At 38.4% G+C, this 20,173-nt stretch overlaps 1 protein-coding gene across 2 annotated transcripts; it reads left to right on the plus strand.

Moving 5' to 3' along the window:
• Positions 1–222: 222 nt before the first annotated feature.
• LOC140239469 (G-protein coupled receptor GRL101-like) lies at positions 223–15,779 on the plus strand. 2 transcript variants are annotated; one of them, XM_072319303.1, is made up of 8 exons: positions 223–288; positions 5,811–5,882; positions 8,515–8,586; positions 11,545–11,613; positions 12,539–12,613; positions 13,208–13,279; positions 13,842–13,910; positions 14,439–15,779. In XM_072319303.1, the coding sequence occupies exons 1-8, from the start codon at positions 236–238 to the stop codon at positions 15,508–15,510; spliced, it is 1,554 nt and encodes a 517-aa protein (XP_072175404.1). In that variant the 5' UTR covers positions 223–235; the 3' UTR covers positions 15,511–15,779. The 2 variants fall into 2 exon arrangements, with proteins under 2 accessions (XP_072175404.1, XP_072175405.1); XM_072319304.1 differs by lacking the exon at positions 8,515–8,586.
• Positions 15,780–20,173: the final 4,394 nt, after the last annotated feature.

A 20,173-nucleotide genomic window follows, 5' to 3' on the forward strand; every position in this document is an offset into this window, starting at 1 on the left:
TATTTTTTTTTTTTTCATTTTATCGGAAACCGCTCCTAACGTGCTCTACCGTAAAAGAAAAATAAATCACCTATGATCAAGCGTGATATCAATACAGACTGTATTGACAAACTAAATGGTTGATGAGGCGATAACCTCTTGTCCTTATCGACGGGAGGAGAGAATATTACATAACTTCCTCGTGTTACAGTTCTCTTCTCGTTCACCTTCTGTCAGATATCTTCGATTCTGCCAGATGCAGCATATCAAGACTGGGGTCTTCGATGGACTTCGGCGCCTAGAATTATTGTAAGTTTTCTTTGTCACTGTCTTCTAAGAACATGTCACATTACACTTATCATGTGAACAGTCAGATGACACCGATGACTACCGTGTTGCGACACGGATTGTCGCCCCCAGCTCGGGGCGACAATCCTTGACGGAGTTGGCGTCACGGATTGTCGCCCCCGTCACGGATTGTCGTCTGGCGACAATCCGTGACGCTTGTGCAGTTCCCAATTTTTGACCTCGATGGCGACAATCTATGATGGCAAAAAAAAAAAAAAAAAATTGTTGCGACAAGGATTGTCGCTCCGTCAAAGATTGTCGCCCGGGGCTCGGGGTGGTTGCTCCGGTGTTAAGCTTTGGTGGGATGGGTATGACTGGTAAGTTATGCATATGTGTGTGTGTGTGTGTGTTTGTGTGTTTGTTGTGAGCTGCATGGTATGTGCTGTGTATGATTTGTAGGTGCATACAATGAGTGACTTGTGTATGAGTTTCCGTATAGTTGTGTGTGTGTGTGTGTGTGTGTGTGTGTTTGGAGTATAATAATACAATATGTAGAAACTGTGCATGTGTGGTGGTTGTATAGTGGTAGTGGTTTGTTAGCCTGTATGCGTACGTGTGTACGTGGTGATATAGTGGCGTATGTGTATATCAAACGGTATGTGGTGGTGCGTGTTTGGCTACGTAAGGCCCTACGTATGTGTGTTGTTTGTGAGCGCGTTCGTGTGTCTACGTAATGCCCCAGTCACACAGTGCCTTACGATGGGTTACGTCCGCCGCGGATAGATACGGATAAGTGGACGTATAGGGGGACGCAGCGTGGACGCAGGCATCCGCATGAGGGTCGTATGTAGGCGTAACTGTCCGTAACTAATCCGTAAAAAAACGCAAAATGACGGCGCCAAGCCTGCGAAATTTTTGAAGTGTTCAAAATTTCGCAGAGGGACTCCATGGATGCAGACTTACGCAAGTAACCTTAAGTAAACGTAACTATCCGTAACTGAACGTAACGATCCGTAGCTTGGACGCAGACTATCCGCAAATAAGTTTACCTCCCATCCATTTCGTCCACTGTAATGCCCCAGTCACACGCTGCTTTACGATGGATTACGTCCGCCTCGGATAGATACGAATGAGTGGACGCAGGGGGACGCAGCGTGGACGCAGGCATCCGCAGGGACGTATGTACACGTAACTGTCCTTAACTCATCCGTAAAGAAACGCAAAATGACGTCGCCAAACCTGCGAAATTTTGAAATGTTCAAAATTTCGCAGAGGGACGCCACGGACGCAAACTTACGCAAGTAACCGTAACCAAACGTAACTATCCGTAACTGAACGTAACTACTCGTGGCTTGGACGCAGACCAAAAAAAAATAAATAAATAAATAAATAAAATACCTTCAGAATAACGAACTTTTGCAATAACGAAATGTAACCCCCTCCACACACCCGAACCGATACCACCTTCCTTCCTGATGAAACGACTTCCCAATGTCGATACATAAGACATAATGGACCGTATGCAGAAAAACAGCATCAGCCCGCACGTAATCACCACTCCGAATTCATATACAAATCCGCCAAACAAACTTATCAAAGTCAAAGCTGCTGATAAAATCAATATCAACGTGCCAGCAACAGCTTACTAGGTATCCCTCCCTACGCAAAAAGCTGACATAATAAACACATTCTTCCATCATACACACACACACACACACACACACACACACACACACGCACAAACGGACACTAAATTATCATGTGCGCGCGCACATACACACTTCCTTGAAACCTCACTATGACTTTTTACATGGCATGTTTGCATGGATGTTGCCATGTAAGTTATGTGTTAGTATTTCAATGACTATGTCCAGAACGATATTACCCAGCAAAATGTGCTTCGAGGGCAGGCGACAATCCTTGCCGCTAGCGTGGCGTAACTACGGGGGGGCATGGGGGGGCACGTGCCCCCCCAATCCGCTGGTAAAAAAAAAAAAGAAAAAAAAAAGAAAAAAAGAAAAAAAAAACCTACCAAAATGGTAATTCAAGGGTTAGTAAACTGCTTTTGAAATCGACATGAAAGGATGATCAAGAAAAAAGATATTTTTCTAAGATTTCTTTTAACCATAAAGAGGTATTATAGTGAAACATTGTTCAAAAAGCCCGGAGACGATAAAAGATTGTGATTCAGTGTAATTCCTGGTTGGCATTTTGAATACAAGCAGGATGTGCGCAGTGTACTCAGAACATCGGAATGGCAAAAAGAGTCGCTGCAATGTTGCGCAATGTGATGTTTGATAGGTTGTACACATTTTGCTATCAAAGCTTGATCATTGATTTTTGCAGTGTTGCTTTACATACTAGTCTATATTAAAATGCCTTGCATTGCCAATAATAAGACTTGACCTTAGCTATTTCGTAACTTTTCCATCTATATGAAACACACACACTCACAAACACAAACAAATTAGGGGATGCTCTATATAAAGTGCAGATTTTGGACATCCTTCTCCCGCATGGTCACTTCGACGCCCCCTCGCTGGTCATACCTCCCCCAATCATGAACATAAACCGACACCCTTGACTACCAGTGGCGGATCCAGGGGGAGCACCGGGCGCCCCCTCCCTCCAAAGCGAAAAAAACATATATGTAACTACAAACGACAGTTTTTGGACTGTAAAATGTCAAAATTTTCAAGCTCGCTCGCTTCGCTCGCTCGCATTTAATTGTTATGCAATTCTCCTGATGCTGCTGTCAGTAATTGCCAGCAGCTGCGCCCGGTGCGTCCCCTCCCCTTAATTTCCAAAGCGAAAAAATATACAATGTATACAAACGGCAGTTTGGGGACTGTACAATGTCAAAATTTTCAAGCTCGCTCGCTCGCATTTAATCGTTATGCAATTCTCTTGATGTTGCTGTAAGTAATTGCCAGCAGTTGCGCCCGGTGCGCCCCCTCCCCTTAATTTCCAAAGCGAAAAAAATATAGCTACAAACGGCAGTTTAGGGACTGTAAAATGTCAAAATTTTCAAGCTCGCTCGCTTCGCTCGCTCGCATTTAACCGTTATGAAATTCTCCTGATGTTGCTATCAGTAATTGCCAGCAGTTGTGCCCGGTGCGCCCAGGCCCTCTCCTTAATTTCCAAAGCGAAAAAATATAGCTAAAAACGGCAGTTTTGGGACTGTAAAATGTCAAAATTTTCAAGCTCACTCGCTTCGCTCGCTCGCATATTTTAATCGCTATGCAATTCTCCTGATGTTGCTGTCAGTAATTGCCAGCAGTTGCGCCCGGTGCGCCCAGGCCCTCTCCTTAATTTCCAAAGCGAAAAAACATAGCTAAAAACGGCAGTTTTGGGACTGTAAAATGTCAAAATTTTCAAGCTCGCTCGCTTCGCTCGCTCGCATTTAATCGTTATGCAATTCTCCTGATGTTGCTGTCAGTAATTGCCAGCAGTTGGGCCCGGTGCGCCCCCTCTCCTTAATTTCCAGAGCGAAAAAATATAGCTACAAACGGCAGTTTTGGGACTGTAAAATGTCAAAATTTTCAAGCTCGCTCGCTTCGCTCGCTCGCATTTAATCGCTATGCAATTTTCCTGATGTTGCTGTCAGTAATTGCCAGCAGTTGCGCCCGATGCGCCCCCTCCCCTTAATTTCCAAAGCGAAAAAATATAGCTACAAACGGCAGTTTTGGGAACATGAAATGTCAAAATTTTCAAGCTCGCTCGCTTCGCTCGCTCGCATTTAACCGTTATATGCCATTCTCCTGATATTACTGCCAGTAATTGCCAGCAGTTGCACCCGGTGCGCCCCCCCCCCCTGAATTTCCAAAGCGAAAAATATAGCTACAAACGGCAGTTTGGGGACTGTAAAATGTCAAAATTTTCAAGCTCGCTCGCTCGCTCGCTCGCATTTAATCGTTATGCCATTCTCGTGATGTTACTGCCAGCAACTGCCAGTAGTTGCGCCCGGTGCAACCCCCTTAATTTCCAAAGCAAATATATATATATATATATACATACATATAGCTACAAACGGCAGTTTGGGGACTGTAAAATGTCAAAATTTTCAAGCTCGCTCGCTCCGCTCGCTCGCATTTAATTGTTACGTTATGCAATTCTGATGTTGCTGCCATGAGGTGCCCCCCCAATGTCTTGACCCACGGTACGCCACTGCCGCTAGCCCTCGTGACGGATTATCGCCGGACGACAATCCGTGACGGGGGCGACAATCTGTGACGCCAACTCCGTCAAGGATTGTCGCGCCGAGCCGGGGGCGACAATCCGTGTGCCAACATACCGTATGAACCATCCTATGATTTGACGCTGAAGATATAGCACCACTCTCGCGCAGTCTATCAAGCGCAGAAACTCAATCTTTCCATTCTGTAAAGAACCTCATGTCTATTCATTGATTTACCGGTACCGGTATTCCTTTCATCCATTGGAATAATTAGCAAAGAGAATTCTCTCGTAAACTGTTTTACTCTACACTATTCATTGATTTACCAGTACCGGTATTCATTTCATCCATTGGAATAATTAGCAAAGAGAATTCTCTCGTAAACTGTTTTACTCTACACAATTTGAAAAAAAAAAAAAACTACAGGCAACATTGCCTCCACTTGGAGGGTCATAAAGGGTGTTTTAGGCAATCAAGGCAATACTTCTGCCCCAGAGAAAATCGTAGAAAATGGACAAGAAATTACTTCTCCCGATGACATTGCAAACTCTTTCAATACCTATTTTGCAAATGTTGGACCTAACCAGGCTAAAAAGATAGATAGGAATCGCTTGAATTTTAGGGAATATCTGAAAGGCCCTTCAGAATTTTCAGTCTTCTTGCAGCCTACTGACTGCATTGAAATTCTTGAAATAGTTACTGCATTCAAATCTAGCCACTCTTGTGAACATGATGAAATAAGTACATATTTATTGAAACAAATCATTGGCTCAATCATCACCCCACCTGTTCATATTTGTAATCTCTCTCTGGTGACTGGAGTATTTCCTTCCTCATTTAAGTTAGCCAAAGTAATCCCTATCCACAAAAAAGATGACAGAATGTTAATCTCGAATTACAGACCAATTTCAATTTTACATGCCTTTTCTAAAATCTTAGAGAAAATTGTATATAACAGGCTCTATGAATTCTTGGAGAAACATAACTCTCTAATCCTGAACAGTATGGATTTCGGAGGTTTCATTCAACTGACCATGCCCTTTTGAAATGTTATGATTGTGTCTCTAGTGCTCTAGCTGCGCGTGAGCATGTTATTGGTGTGCTTATGGATCTTAGTAAGGCATTTGACACACTTGACCATTCGATCCTCCTGTCTAAGCTCTGTCACTATATTTAGAACTTCTTGTAGATAAGCAGCTGGCACATATTTTGACAAGAAAACGAAAATTGATTTCACTCGTATCCTTCCTTACACCTGCTCGAATACCCCACCACCCCCCCCCCCCCTCCCCTTCATAAATTTATTATGTGTGTATACATATGTGAGACATCGTCCTGCATGGGCGCGGCTTTTACCTATCCACAGGGATCTAATGAATAACAACCTCACCCATTTGGAAAGTGGATCCTTCCGTGGACTCTACCATCTCAAGATGCTGTAAGTGAAATATCAGGTTACAAAAAGTGACATGACGTGCATGGGCCTAATAAAGATATGGATTCCAAACCCTCCATGTAGCAACTAGTTTGGTTCCTTGAGGGTTCGTCTTTTGTAGCGTTATACGCTCGACTTGAATGGTCTAATTAACAAAACTGTTCATATGCTCTCAAAATATTTGCCTATGATAACTACGCATCGAGTCCTATGATTCAAGACTAACACTAATAGACCAAAGTTATGAAAGGCAGTTTCTAATCGGTGCTTACCTCTTTACCAACCAATTCATGACATCATAACAATTTAGATTTTCAAAGATATAGAAACAATCTGTTCTTATGAGTAAGCTTCATTTATTGTAACCTGTACGAGTTGATTGGATTGAGTTGATCATTGCAGTTGCCCTTTCAATAGCGTGTTTATTGTAGGAAATGTTTCTCAAGATTACCAGACTATTGAGAGGATTTGGAAGCCCTGCCACTCTATATTTGACTGGATTTTTTTTTTCTTTTACAAGCAATATGAGAACTGAAGCAATTACCTCATTATCACATACCACATTTTATTTGTGATTTGCATATGTGACCCTGCACCTCAAAACAAACACAAAGTCGCCAGACATGAATTTTTAGTTAAGACCTTATTCTGAAAGAGCAGACTTTAAGCTTTAAAATGATGTATAACTCAAATCAAATGGACTCTCCTAACCTATCTAAATATTGGAAAGAAAGCACAAACTCAGGAAAAGTGTGAACTGAGAAAAGAGGCTCTGAAGTACAGTGTCTATTCAAACGCTTAATCTTTACCAAACCGTGCTGGCTGTGCGATGAATGGGACAAAAAACAGGAAGTAAACCACCAGAGTAACAACAATGAAGGGATTATCAGATTAAACTGAAATTAAGCATGACTCATTAACACATTCTTTCCATAATCAATGCCAACTTTCAAAGCAGTAGCACTATCCTTTCAAAAGTTATTAGAGTTGAAAGTGAAGAGTGTGGACAAGGTTTTTCAGAAATGAAAAAGGGATTCTAAAGACACACCTAATCACACTATTCTACCAAAAATGTTCGAGATAAACTGCTAAAAAGACACACTTTCCTGCCCGTTTTATGATACCAAATTTTAGCATAACGTAAAAGAAGACCTGCTCTTTCAGAAAATATTAAAAAGTCAAGTTCGGCTAGGTTGACCCATTTCACTTATTTTCAGTCCTCACGCAAAATCAGTGTGTGCGACTTTATGTTCGTTTTGAGGTGCACGGTCACATATGTGATTATGGCATATCTATCACTGATTCGCTAAGCATGTTAATATTTATAAATTCAGTGAGATATCCTTTTTTGATATACAATACTGATAAAAGTTGAATTGCTTCGTCCATTCCATTTTACCATGAAACAATATAGTCCTAAATAAAGTTAAATACTCTGTTGTATGAGCTTAGTGTCCACATACTGTGCATAACGGTATCCTGCAGCAACTGGCTTGTTATGTGCTTGTGCTTGTTGTATTTTTTTTTTTTTGGTTGTTCAGTGATGAACAGTGATATATGACAAGTGAGAAGATATGAAAATTCTTATAAGATAAATGTTTAGAATTGATAGTGTTCTTGCATCTATCAGTTTCATGCTTTCCCTTGTAGTGATGTCAATTATGATATTGATGATATAAAATTAGATGAAAAGTAAATGGTAATAACAACAACAGCAATAGTAATAATAATGATGATGATAATAATAATAATAATGATAATAATAATAATAATAATAATAACAATAATAATAATAACAATAATAATAATAACAATATACTGCCCCACTTTGGCAAAAGTAAGGAAGTGACATCGAGTACAAATACTTCAAAATTAAGATTTTTTTTTTTGGTAGGTCCTTCAACATGGAAATTTGTGATGAGTAATAATGTCGGTATTCGTGCAATTCGAAGAATTTTGATATTCCCATAGAAACTCATTATTATGTAACTTGCTTCCTTTTGCCAAAGTATTACAGATTAAAACATGGAAAATATGGCAAAAGGAAGCAAGTGACAATCATATCATAAGCATGTCACTTGCTTCCTTTCGCCGAGGTATGTTAGATTGTGTGTAAACATAAATAATTTGGCTCATTATTATGTAACTTGCTTTCTTTTGCCAAAGTATTTATAGATTTGTAGCAAACATGAAAAATCTGGCAAAAGGAAGCAAGTGACAATCATATCAGAAGGATGTTACTTGCTTTCTTTTGCCGAAGTATTTTAGATTGTGTGCAAGTCTAAATACATGTCATTGTTTCTTGCTTCCTTTTGCCATTTTTTTCATGCAATTTTGTGCGCTTGCTTCCTTTTGCCACCCGAATATCACTGAAATGGGCCAAACTCTTGGATTTTTAAGTTACTAGTAAATATATAGAGCATGCCTCAAATATGCCAAAGAAATAAAAAAAAAGTCAATATTCATAAAAATGTCACTTCCTCCCTTTTGACAAAGTAGGGCAGCATACATTGTGATTGACCCAAGCTGAGGTAGCCTCTTCAGTGTTAGCATTGTTCCTTAGAGGATCCTGCAATTATCATTGCCTCAGCATTAGATTACCCATTTATTTTATATTGATATTATACTAATGCAGGCTTTTGGAGGGGAACCGGATAGCGAAGCTTGATGGAGGATGTTTTCGCGATCTTCGGAGTGTGTCAGTCGTGTAAGAATTTCAAGATTTTTTTTTTTCAAAATTCAAATTCAATTTTCTATCCTTCAAATAAATATCAAAAAAAAATCATATACAATGCATAGCTGAAGATATTTGTAAAAATTGCTAAAAACGTGATTAAACAAAGTACATGTGAAAATGAGTAATAGATGAAGAAAACTCAATTGCATTTTTGTTAAATATATACATACTGTATGCATACAATACAAGTTAATTAAGAATGGGAATGGAAATGGAGGGTCCCACTAAGAAGCCAAGCTTGTACGATATAGGACCCTCAGAAAATACACAAGACATATACAAAACGATATGAAACAAAATAAAACGAACCATGATAAGAATGATAACATTTGGTCATCTTTTCCAGTATACAGTATGTCCCAAAAAAAAAAAAAAATACAACGCAGCCTTCCGCAATGATAATTATCTTTAAAAATAGTGAACGAATCTTAATAAAAACTCAGGGTATGAGACTATAACTCATTGCCCACATCTTATAGAAAACCCCATTCGATTTGCTTCAGTGGTCAAAGAGAAATACGGAATTTTGTAGAGGATATCGGGAATCTCTTCTGTCCAAGTTCTGTCTATTGTTCACACACAAGATCATCGAAATGCTAAACTCGGAAGAATCCGATTCATGACATGCTTTACAACAATCCACATTTCTCTGTGACCGCTTAACCAAATTGAATGGGGTTTTCTGCAAAATAGAGCTAAGATGTTATACCTTAAGACTCTGAAGTAGCACGTACACAGGTTGATCATAATAGGTGTTATCAATTCGAAAATCTGATTGTAATTTTTGGGGCGACTTACTGCAGTATGTCCCCAAAAAAATTACAATAAGATTTTCGCATTGATAATGCCCAATATGATTAAATTTTTTAAATGCTACTTCAGGGTCTTGAAATATAACATTTTAGCTCTATTTTGCAGAAATCCCCATTCGATTTGGTTAAGCGGTCACAGAGAAATGTGGATTGTTGTAAAGCATGTCATGAATCAGATTCTTCCGAGTTTAGTATTTCGATGATCTTGTGTGTGAACAATAGACAGAACTTGGACAGAAGAGATTCCCGACATCCTCTACAAAATTCCGTATTTCTCTTTGACCACTGAAGCAAATCGAATGGGGTTTTCTGTAAGATGTGGGCAATGAGATATAGTTTCATACCTTGAATTTGTATTTAGATTGATTCACTATTTTTAAAGATATCATTGCGGAGGGCCCCGTTGTAATTTTTTTGGGGACATACTGTACACCGCGGGACAGGTTACAATTCTTAGATCTTATTTGTGTCATTTGGTAAACGTAAATGTAGCAAACAGACTTTTGCAGGAATATTCATCGGTCCTGATAGGCCGGAATTCACGAAGGTGGTACAAATGAAACCATGGTTTATACCATGGACAAAAACCATGGAGCGCCAAGTGTCGCACGGAATATTTCGTTACGAAATTGGTCATTTCGTCGACAAAATGACCGTTTCGTTAACGAAATTATCATTTCGTGGACGAAATGTTCATTTAGTTACAAAATGTTGTCATTTCGTTACAAAATAATCATTTCATCGACGAAATGACTGATTTCGTAACGAAATATTCCTTGCGACACTTTGCGCTCCATGCTTTTTGTCCATGGTTTAAACCATGGTTTCTTTTGTACCACCTTCGTGAATTCGGGCCATAGTTTTTTCAAAATGCTTTCCAAACACCATGTTTCATCATGCGTATTATTTGTACCACAAAACCGAGTTAACAAACTGGTTAAAGACCCCGGATATAATCTTTTGTTTGTTTATTTGCTTGTTTGTTTGTTTGTTTGTTTATCCGTTTGTTTGAGTTTTGTGTTTGTGTATTCGTTTGTTTTTAGTTGTAGGGCCCAGTCAAGTTCTGAATTATAATTCTAAACTTTGCAGTTTGAAATTATGATTAACTCACATTGCCTGTAACAGTACTAATTGGCCAATTTTATGTATCATTCATGCATTCCTAACACATTCATAGAAAGTAAGTAGTGGAAAAAACAACACCCTTGGGTTTGAAACCAACTGTTCAGAACGGTGGCTGTGAAACTATCAAGGGTCTGCAGTATACATTGGGTCACTCATTCTTGTGTTAAGATGGGAAAAAAAAAAACAATCAGTGGCAATCATTGTTAAGAAATTAGACAATTAAACGTGAGAGTGATACACTCATGAACAACATACTTTAAAATGTAATATCAACATTGAGGTCATTAAACGAGACCGACACCCACAAGTCATACAACCCACGAGTCATATAGCCCACGAGCTCGACATTGAGAAAAAAGGGGTCAATGAGTCATGCGGCCCAGGACAGTTTGCATGACCTCAACACTATAGGCAAATAAGGCTCATGAGTCCCACACTAGGCTGTACTTCAAGCCCTGTTAACTAATGTCGGTCTCGTGGACCTTGTTTACCTATACTGTCCGACTCATGGGCATTATTTGTATAATGTCGAACTCGTGAGCTGTATGACCCGTGGGTTATATAACTCGCTAGATGTATGACTCGTGGGCTAAACGACTCGTGGGTGTCGGTCTCATGACGTGCACCCAACGTAACTGCTGAGTATTTTACAACATTCCGATAGCTTTTCATGCACACTCTGCTGAGGTACCCCTCACTGGTGGACAATGGAGTAAATCTACTACACATACAAACGCACACACACGTTTCCAACTGTCATGACTGTGTTCAAAGCTCTATCTAGACCCAGTCTTTCGAAGAATATAAAAGAAGATTAACCCTGCTTGTCAGAAAATAATCAGCCCTAATGAGCAGTTATTAATGCTTAATATGTTAAGGTCTGAATATCAAACCATGCACCGCCCAATAGGTTTTAAGTGTCGCATGTCATCATGATAAAGATTGTACAGAGGGAGACTAAGAATTTATTCTGGTCTATATTTCTTGTCAGAGATCTGGACGGCAGCCCACTGACTGGACTTCGTGAGAACTTTGCGGATCTTTGGTCATTAGAACGACTGTGAGTCCTATTCCGTGTGTTCTATTAACCCTATGTATACAGCACGGCCACATGGTTCATTTTCGTTTGCTATATTACTGAAGTTTCAGAGAATAGCAGTTCTGGAGTACCTTTCAGTTGGACTCTTAACTCTTAACTAGGTTTGTGATTCTTTAAAGCCGTCAGTGTTCAGAAATATCAGGAACATGAATTCCTTTTCTTTAAACGACAGTGTTAAATGACAATGCTTTGGATTCATACCAGATACTCGTACCCGTCTAACAGTCTAAGAACACAGCTTGGTAACTTAGTGGCATATTCATTTCGTGAGGAGTAATGTTGTGAGAGGGACCACATATACGTGAAGTGTGGTATTACTAATTTAAAATACAGCATATACCGTTGCATACAACAAACTCCTTGCTTCAATATAAGGCTTACCCGCCGACCCTGCGACAAAGACGATCATTCTTGCTGCCATGCCGACAGGCCTTTCACTTTGTTCAATACATCATTTTGTACGTCATGTTTTTAAGCGTTGCATCCGGCGATGTGAGAATTCCCTTACTCAGATGTTTTACAAAATATTTATTGGACTCAAAATTTCATCAGGCCTTTAGGGTGTATACTGTGGTTGAGTTTCTTTTTTCTCCGTGAAAGTTAAAAAAAAAACAAAAAAAATAATTGCTGAAACGTATCACTTTTACAATGCTAAAATGCATTAATGTCATTCTTCTGTATCATTAAGTAAAATGCGTAAATAATTTCCCAGGCTGAGAATTGAGTCGTGTGAAGAGGGAACCATTTACCACGGATTACATTGGTTCATATCTTGTGTACCTTTTCGATATTTCAACAACTGATCGGCTTTGAGTCTGACAGCAAAATATGATTTGTCCTTTCTGGTTGCTGCTAATGAACGTTTCTTGTTTTTCATATTTTCTAGATTACTGAAAAGCACGAACCTGACCGTACTTAACGCGACTCTCTTCTCAGGAGTTGGTGCCAGGCTGAAACGATTGTGAGTTTTAATTTGTACACGTGGTACCAAATGAAGCGAACTCTTTTTATATTTTTTACTTGTGCAAAATCGCATAGCTAAGTCATAGGATAATTCATTTAACTTTATATAGAGATTAATCTAATACATTTTAGATATGTCATGCTTTTGATAATCGTGTCTAATATCAATCAAAGTTTTATACCATAGATAATCACTCGTATTTCCACTGAATTAATTTCAGTTAAACCAAGTTTTATTAGTATTACTTACAAGCCACATTTATTTATTTGACGAACACTTTTTTTACGATATATTAGCAGTAATCCGTTGCAGAGGAAAGAAGGAAGTTTTCTCTTTGGAACTGCACAAGCTAAACTACATGTTAAGATGCATATAGTTTTCACTATTTCCACACAAAAAAAAGTGTTGTAAAAAGATATGTAGGTGAGTCACATACTTCTGACACATACCGTTGTGTTTCAATTTGTATTTTCCAGCTGGGCTTCTTAGATTTCTGAGTGACGAAATATTTCTCCCGAATGTATATTTGTTCAGATTTTCTCAATTTGAAAGTAGTATGTGTCAGATATTATACATCTCAATTTTCCACAGGAATCTTCGAGGAACCGAAATACAAACGATCGAACGAGGGACGTTTCTGAATTTGTCTCGCCTGGAAGACATGTAGGTTAAAAATCATGTAGACAACCTACTTCCATTTTTCACGAGCATTTTTTTTTTTGAAATACCCAGCATTCCGTGCTTACAGTTTTCCAGTGCACCACTCCCCCCCCCCCCACACACACACACATTGCCAAGTCATTCATAGTTCTTTTTAATATTCGTAAGTAGGTATATCTTCTTCAGAGAGATCCACATTTACTCTCCTCTCCAAAGATTGTAATTCATCACTTAAAGGTCAGTATCGTTATGGCGTGTCATTTTCTCTATGTTCAGCTTTCATGCTCAATATTTTCTGCCTTTTCCTCTAAGGTATTTTCTAAACAGAATACGGGACTTCTAAAAGCTATCATACTTAAAGCACTTTTTAAAGCGGGGGTATAAAATCATTTCTTCATTTACTTCCTTTTCCCTAAAAGTAAAAGTAAAAACGTATCCATTAATATTTGCAATGTTGATGTTGTAGAAACTATTTACACTTCGAAAAGTGTGAAATTAGCAAAATCAGCTCTTTAGCAGAGTTACCATAACTGTATATAATGTTGCAACTGATTTGATGTTCCAGCGTCTATTCATCATTAGCGACTCCACTGTACCCAGGCGTCTTTGACGGTCTCCACAGTCTGAAGTCGATGTGAGTTTCGAGATCATTTTCCATTTTCCATCGGTAACCACTCAACCGTATGCAAGAAACCAAAATCTGTCCCATTTCAGAAGCAAGGTTGATATTAGCAGCAGCAGTAATATCCATGTATTACGTAATAATATAAAAAAAATTAAAGCCTATTGTCCAGAATCAAACGATATTGAAACAAAGACAAGAAGAAAAAGAAGAAAAAAAAAAGAAGAAGAAAAAGAAGAAGCTGAAGCAGAACTAGTCCACAATGCTAGCGTTATCTCGTGTGTATCAGGAAGTAAAGAAATCGGGGGATTTATCGATTAGATGGGGGGTTTTATCGGTGAATATAGTAACCAATGGTGATTCAAACTGGACCCCGTCCTTGCGTAAACCCGGTTTCAATTGCCTTTCGATGTCCACTATACCTGCGTGGCCGACCAGAAGATCACTGAGGTTTCGAGACAATAACGAACATGATCTTCAACCTGTTATTGAAATGCTAGTAAGCATCACCCGATTTAAACTTTGTTCATCTCATTTTAGGTACGTCTACGATCCAAGATTATGCTGCCTAGCTCCAGACTACGCCAGGTGTGTCGTCGAGATACCCACCCATCCACTCTTTACCTGCAGAAAGACCTTCCTCCAGAATTCAACCATCAAGACTTTCATTTTCATTCTCGGCATCAGTGCGTTGCTAGGCAACGGTATAGTAATCATCATGAGACTCCGAAGCAAGAGTTCCAGCGATGTAGCTCGTGTCCAGTCGACCCTGATCACCAACCTAGCTGTGTCCGATTTTCTGATGGGAGTCTACATGTTCGTCTTGGCTATCATGGATATCTACATTGGGGAGTCCTACTTCTGGGACGGCAGGGCAGAAGAGTGGCGGTCCAGCACGCCGTGTCAAATATTAGGTTTTATATCAGTTATCAGCAGTGAGGTTTCTGTGTTTATTCTCACTGTGATAAGCGTCGATCGATTCCTCTGCATCATGTTTCCCTTTAGTAGCAATCGCCTGAGACCCATGAGTTGCACCATTGTTGTCACTGCGGTCTGGTTTCTTGCATTTCTCTTGGGGGCAACAAGTATTCTTTTGAACCAATTTGTTCCTGACGCATACAGCCTGAGTGATGTCTGCGTTGGTCTCCCGTTTATCAGGAAACCCATCAATCCTACTCGACAGGTGGATGATCGAGCCCAGGATACTTACAATATTCTAGTCTACCAGACTGCTACTACAGCCTCCGTCTCTACCTGGCGATTTTCTACCGTGCTTTTCCTGGGCATTAATCTGGTTAGTTTCTGTGTCATCGCCCTCGCCTACATCATGATCTTCATAAACGTGCGCTTTGTACGCACCAAGGTCGGCAAGCAAACCAACCAATCTGCGGGTGAGGTCAAGATGGCGGTTCGGATGTTTCTCATCGTCGGAACTGATTTCTTCTGTTGGATGCCCATCATCATCCTTGGAATCTTGGTCCAAACAGTGGGCATCACGGTGACTCCAGACATCTACGCCTGGCTTGTAGTCTTTGTGTTACCCATCAACTCCTCACTCAACCCTTTCATCTATACCATCGCCCATGTGATCTCGGAGAGAGCCAAAAAATGATTCATTTGGTAACAAAATTAATCATAGCCTCCATAAATCATTCCTTGTTTCCTTTCTCAAAAAACACACAAAAATTAATGATTTGCGACACGCTCCCACCCTCCCTATAGATTCTACGGCAGCATGGTCAGTGTGTGTATCAGTGACTGTATGAAGTTGTGTGGAAGTGGAAATCATTTAAGTCGAACATAATTGACGAACTTTTCCACTACACCTGTGTTAAATGGCATGACGTTTTGCCTTATTCTATTATAAACATGTTGCAAATCACTGTGTAAGTCAATGGCATGTTCATGAAAGCTTTGCATTTCATGTTGTTCTTCACTACATACAAATATTTGGAGAGGAATATTTCCCTGTTCACTAAGGCTTCTATAGTCACACAATGTTTTCACAATGTTGAATATGTTTTTTTTTTTTTGTCGACTTTATAAGGAGGAGTGAAAAGGTTTGATTTGTATTTATAGTACTATGTCAAATGTATTCAGGGCTATATCACAAATGCACTAAAAACCATATTTAAGACCATTACACGATGGTATAGTTTAATTTAACGTTACGAGTTGAAGAATGCTAGTCACTGCTCCGGATGGCCGTGAGTGACATGTGGTGCACATTGTGTTGATTCACATAGTCCTATAGGTTAAAAAGAAAATGTTTTCAAAACGTGATATGAAACCATGGAGGTAGTTTTTTTTTTAAACATCGAATATAATATATGGTTTCGTGTATTTAGATAAACCCTAAACATTTGTACCTAGTGAACAACATCTGATGTAACATTATTTTCTTGGTTGCAGTTTTTCGACACTGAAATATGATCACTCCCACATCATACTTAAGTGTAACTAAGCTATTCTAAGTACGTTGTATGCATATTGCACAGTGATGTACACTTCCTTGACGTACAAATAACACCTTATCATATATTTCAACGCTTTTATTTGTCTATTTCTTTACTGCCATGTGGTTTTGTTATGAAGTTTGAACGATTGTGTTTTGTCATTCAAAGATTTACAGCGTGTATACATACACAGCATTAAAACCTGATCATGATTATGTAGATATGATTTTAAACTGAATTTGAATTAAATATACTGAACTGCACCCACAGTTTTTTAATACGAGACTCAGTGGACAGTTCCAGCACATTAATTTTCTTATTTCACCACATGATGTATACATAATAGCACATAAACAAAGAAGAAGAACAAACAAGCAAGATTCAAAATACACATATAATGAATAGTGGATCATGACTAGAAAATGTGTCAGTGTACAAGAGCCACATGAAAGACTATTCTCAAGAAAGATGTGAAATATGAAGGAACCACAAAAGCAAACCTGCTTTTGACTGAGCTTGTGACCAGGAAATACGCATCGTTGTGAATACGTCTTGCAATGAAGATACAACACAAAGTATTGATGACATATCCATATAAAACCTAAAATAGCAAGATACAAAGAAAAAGAGGTAAAAGAAAAGAGAATGAAGAAGAAGAAGAAGGAACAGAAAGAAAATGAAAACGAGAAGAAAATGAAGGCGACATATCAGTACCCAACTATACGATCATAATCTACCATCAAGTACCTAAGAGATTCAATTATAAAAACTGATAATGATTGAAGCTAAACGCTGAAACCATAGATAAAGCAAGCGCGCACTTCAAAGTGATCCGCAGTGAGAGTAGCAAGTACCTTATCACTGAATACCATGGATTGAGTATTTGTTTGAAAATGAAGAGAGAAAAAAAAATTAATTCGATTTTCGAGGAGATTATTCCAGAATTTTGGTGTTGGGTCTAGTGAAAACAATTCTCTTCTGAGCTAACAGTATGCGAGCACGTGGAAGGTGAAATAGATCTTTTTGTCATGTGGGGTAATCATGGATTGCACTACTGGTGATTTTTTTTTTTTTTTTTTTTTTTTTTTTTTTTACATAAGCGTAAAAATGCTTGGGAAGTCTTTGGCAGTTATATAATACAATAAATGTGCCAAAATTGGAAAAGAAAAAAACAAATCAGCAACATTAAGGAATTTGTTTATAAAGAAAAAACAACTTTTAGAGGGGTTGATTTTCGATCTGCTGTTCCGCCGTATCATGGATTTGTCATAGCGATATGTGCTAAACCCCACAATATCAGAGATTTGAAAATAGTTAGTTATAGGGAATAATTATACTCACCTTCTGGGTGATACAAACCTTCGAGAAACTTTAATTCATAAGGACAAGAAAATTCACTCAAAATTGTATTGGCCCTCCTTCGCGTCTTGCGTGAAATTGAGCATAAAGAAAAAAAAAACCATGAATACTTTTTGGTTTGACATTGTTCAACAGTGAAACAAAATTTTTTTATTGCAGACAGTGTGGTAAGAGACATTATCAAGGAATTCGATTAAATAAACGTTAAAAACACACACGTCCACTTTCCTCCGTATCTATGAAGGATTAAAAACTGTCATAAACATTAACCGAAATAAAACCTAAGTGATGGACTGATTCTAACAAGAAAAATTATGATATACTACCATTATGCCCATGATGTGTACATATTTAATGCAAGAACACGTTAAAACACTTACACCACCAATATTTCCCATTACTATGTTTGTGTCTCTGTTTGCTGTCTCTTATAGTTGCAAGCTTCTACAAGTGGTCAACAAAGGTCTACAAGTCCATGTGTTTGTGACCATGTTTGAGAGTATGTATCTATATTTATGATTAGTAGTTGGTGTATGGACACCCAGACATAAGCACACACATACATTATATAATATGTGTGTATACATATAATACACATACACACATACATTCACTGGAGTTGACTTTCCCGAAGGCGGAAAATTGAAATTCCACAATATCAATGCATCTTACATTGAGTAATTATAATCTCATAAAATTGCAAATGCTTTACAAATTGCCCTCAATCACCTTGAGGTGCAAGCACCGATTTGTCAGTGTTGTTGAGTGTAATAGCCATGATTACAATCATGGGCATACATACTTGGACGGACACACCCAAGTATTTTATGTTTGTCCATGATTTTTATCATGGCATCTAACGTCTAATTAACAGTGCTGAATGATCGGCGTTCATTTTACGTCCATGAAAAGCAATTCGTCAATCTAACAGCAATAAATTTCACAATAGTTGAATATAATAACAAAATTGAAAGATTTGAATGTAACCGAGTTTTACATCACAGAATACTATCGATTGCAAAGTATAAAGATTATCTATGAATTAATGACTGACGCTTCACGAAAACCTCTCTGACCTACTACACGCTATGTTAATTATTACCAAATCAATCTAACACCGTGTACAATTCGAATAATTTAGTATTTTAGTATTGCAACACCCCATTATAGCAATTGTCATTTTCAAGCCGTTGGGATTTGTTGTGCCGAAATATCGCCAACCTAACGTTGATTTCTTCTTATATCATATTTGTCTGTAAGAGTCCTGATATTTGATGTCATTTTATCACATTGCCTAATTTGTATAGTCATTGTGATAATACCAATGCTTTTTGCAAACTTGTCGAACTTAAATTTCACATCTGTATTATTTCATGCCTTAGTATGGGATTTCAATGATTCTTTGGGTTCTGAATCCATTTATTAAAGTGACTTGGCATACTTATCAAAACAGATTATTTACAGTCTGCGTAGTAGATCATAGGAGAATGAACATAATAATTCAAGCAGTTTGAACCGTACTCAATTACTACTGGAATGGTACTCGTTATGATATTAGTCAAATCATGTGGAATTTTGGAAATGTAAGGATTGAACGTATTTCACCATAATTTAACTGAACAGCTGGAAGATGGAAGATAGAGAGAAGATAGCATGTGTATGATTATATAAAATAAACCTTTCAACGGCTCAGAAATCAGCAACTTGATACGAAAAACTTGTTATAGGAATCCGTTCATGAGCATCCCTTTCCCAATATGTGATTAGCTTTAGTTACTTGTTCAATAAAGGATATAATAAAGAAACGTTTGATAATATATAGCATGCGACGGTAAACATCGATCATCTTAATTCTGAGTTCTACAGGAGCTTCTTAAAGAATAGTTTCATGGATAAAAGCTCCGCTCTAGTTCTCCTTGGCAGCCCTTATATCAACGAAATCATATTCTCACTGAACAGAATGCAATCCCACATTCGTTGAATGTCCCAAATTTGTTCGACGCAAGAGTCATATTGATTGAACATTGGTCGGTGGTAAATATGCAGTTTTCTTGCTGTTTACTCTTAGACATTTGTTTCAATCAACCTCTGTAACTCTCGAATAGTTTCTTTGCATCACTTGAACTCCTAACGCCTCTGCAATTAAAAGTGTTCCTGTGCAATTAAGTTCATGTGTAGCGCTGCATACGTATTTTCCATCACATTCATCTTAATGATCATATTTCACTTAATTCACAATGGAAATCTGATTTTCCAGGGATAAGCTTTAGCAGTGGATAACGAAGGAAAATTTAATTCAAGATGTACTGATGACAGCTTTGCGAACTACTCTACAATTCCTGATGGAATTCCGATGGCAACGTCTAAATAATGGTGATTAGCAGGCATGAAATGCAATTAAACTAATTGCATGGAGTTGTTGTGACACGTTAAAACGGGCTCTACGGACGACGAGATATG

Source organism: Diadema setosum, chromosome 16 (genome assembly GCF_964275005.1).
Source record: "Diadema setosum chromosome 16, eeDiaSeto1, whole genome shotgun sequence".
Taxonomy (NCBI): domain Eukaryota; kingdom Metazoa; phylum Echinodermata; class Echinoidea; order Diadematoida; family Diadematidae; genus Diadema; species Diadema setosum.

What these genes read in the sequence shown, in the direction of transcription:
- LOC140239469 (XM_072319303.1), top strand. Translation starts at nt 236, where the DNA reads ATGCAGCATATCAAGACTGGGGTCTTCGATGGACTTCGGCGCCTAGAA. An exon ending in CTTTGGTCATTAGAACGACT is followed by an intron (nt 11,614 to 12,538) that starts GTGAGTCCTATT and finishes CATATTTTCTAG; the next exon opens with ATTACTGAAAAGCACGAACC. An exon ending in CTCCACAGTCTGAAGTCGAT is followed by an intron (nt 13,911 to 14,438) that starts GTGAGTTTCGAG and finishes ATCTCATTTTAG; the next exon opens with GTACGTCTACGATCCAAGAT.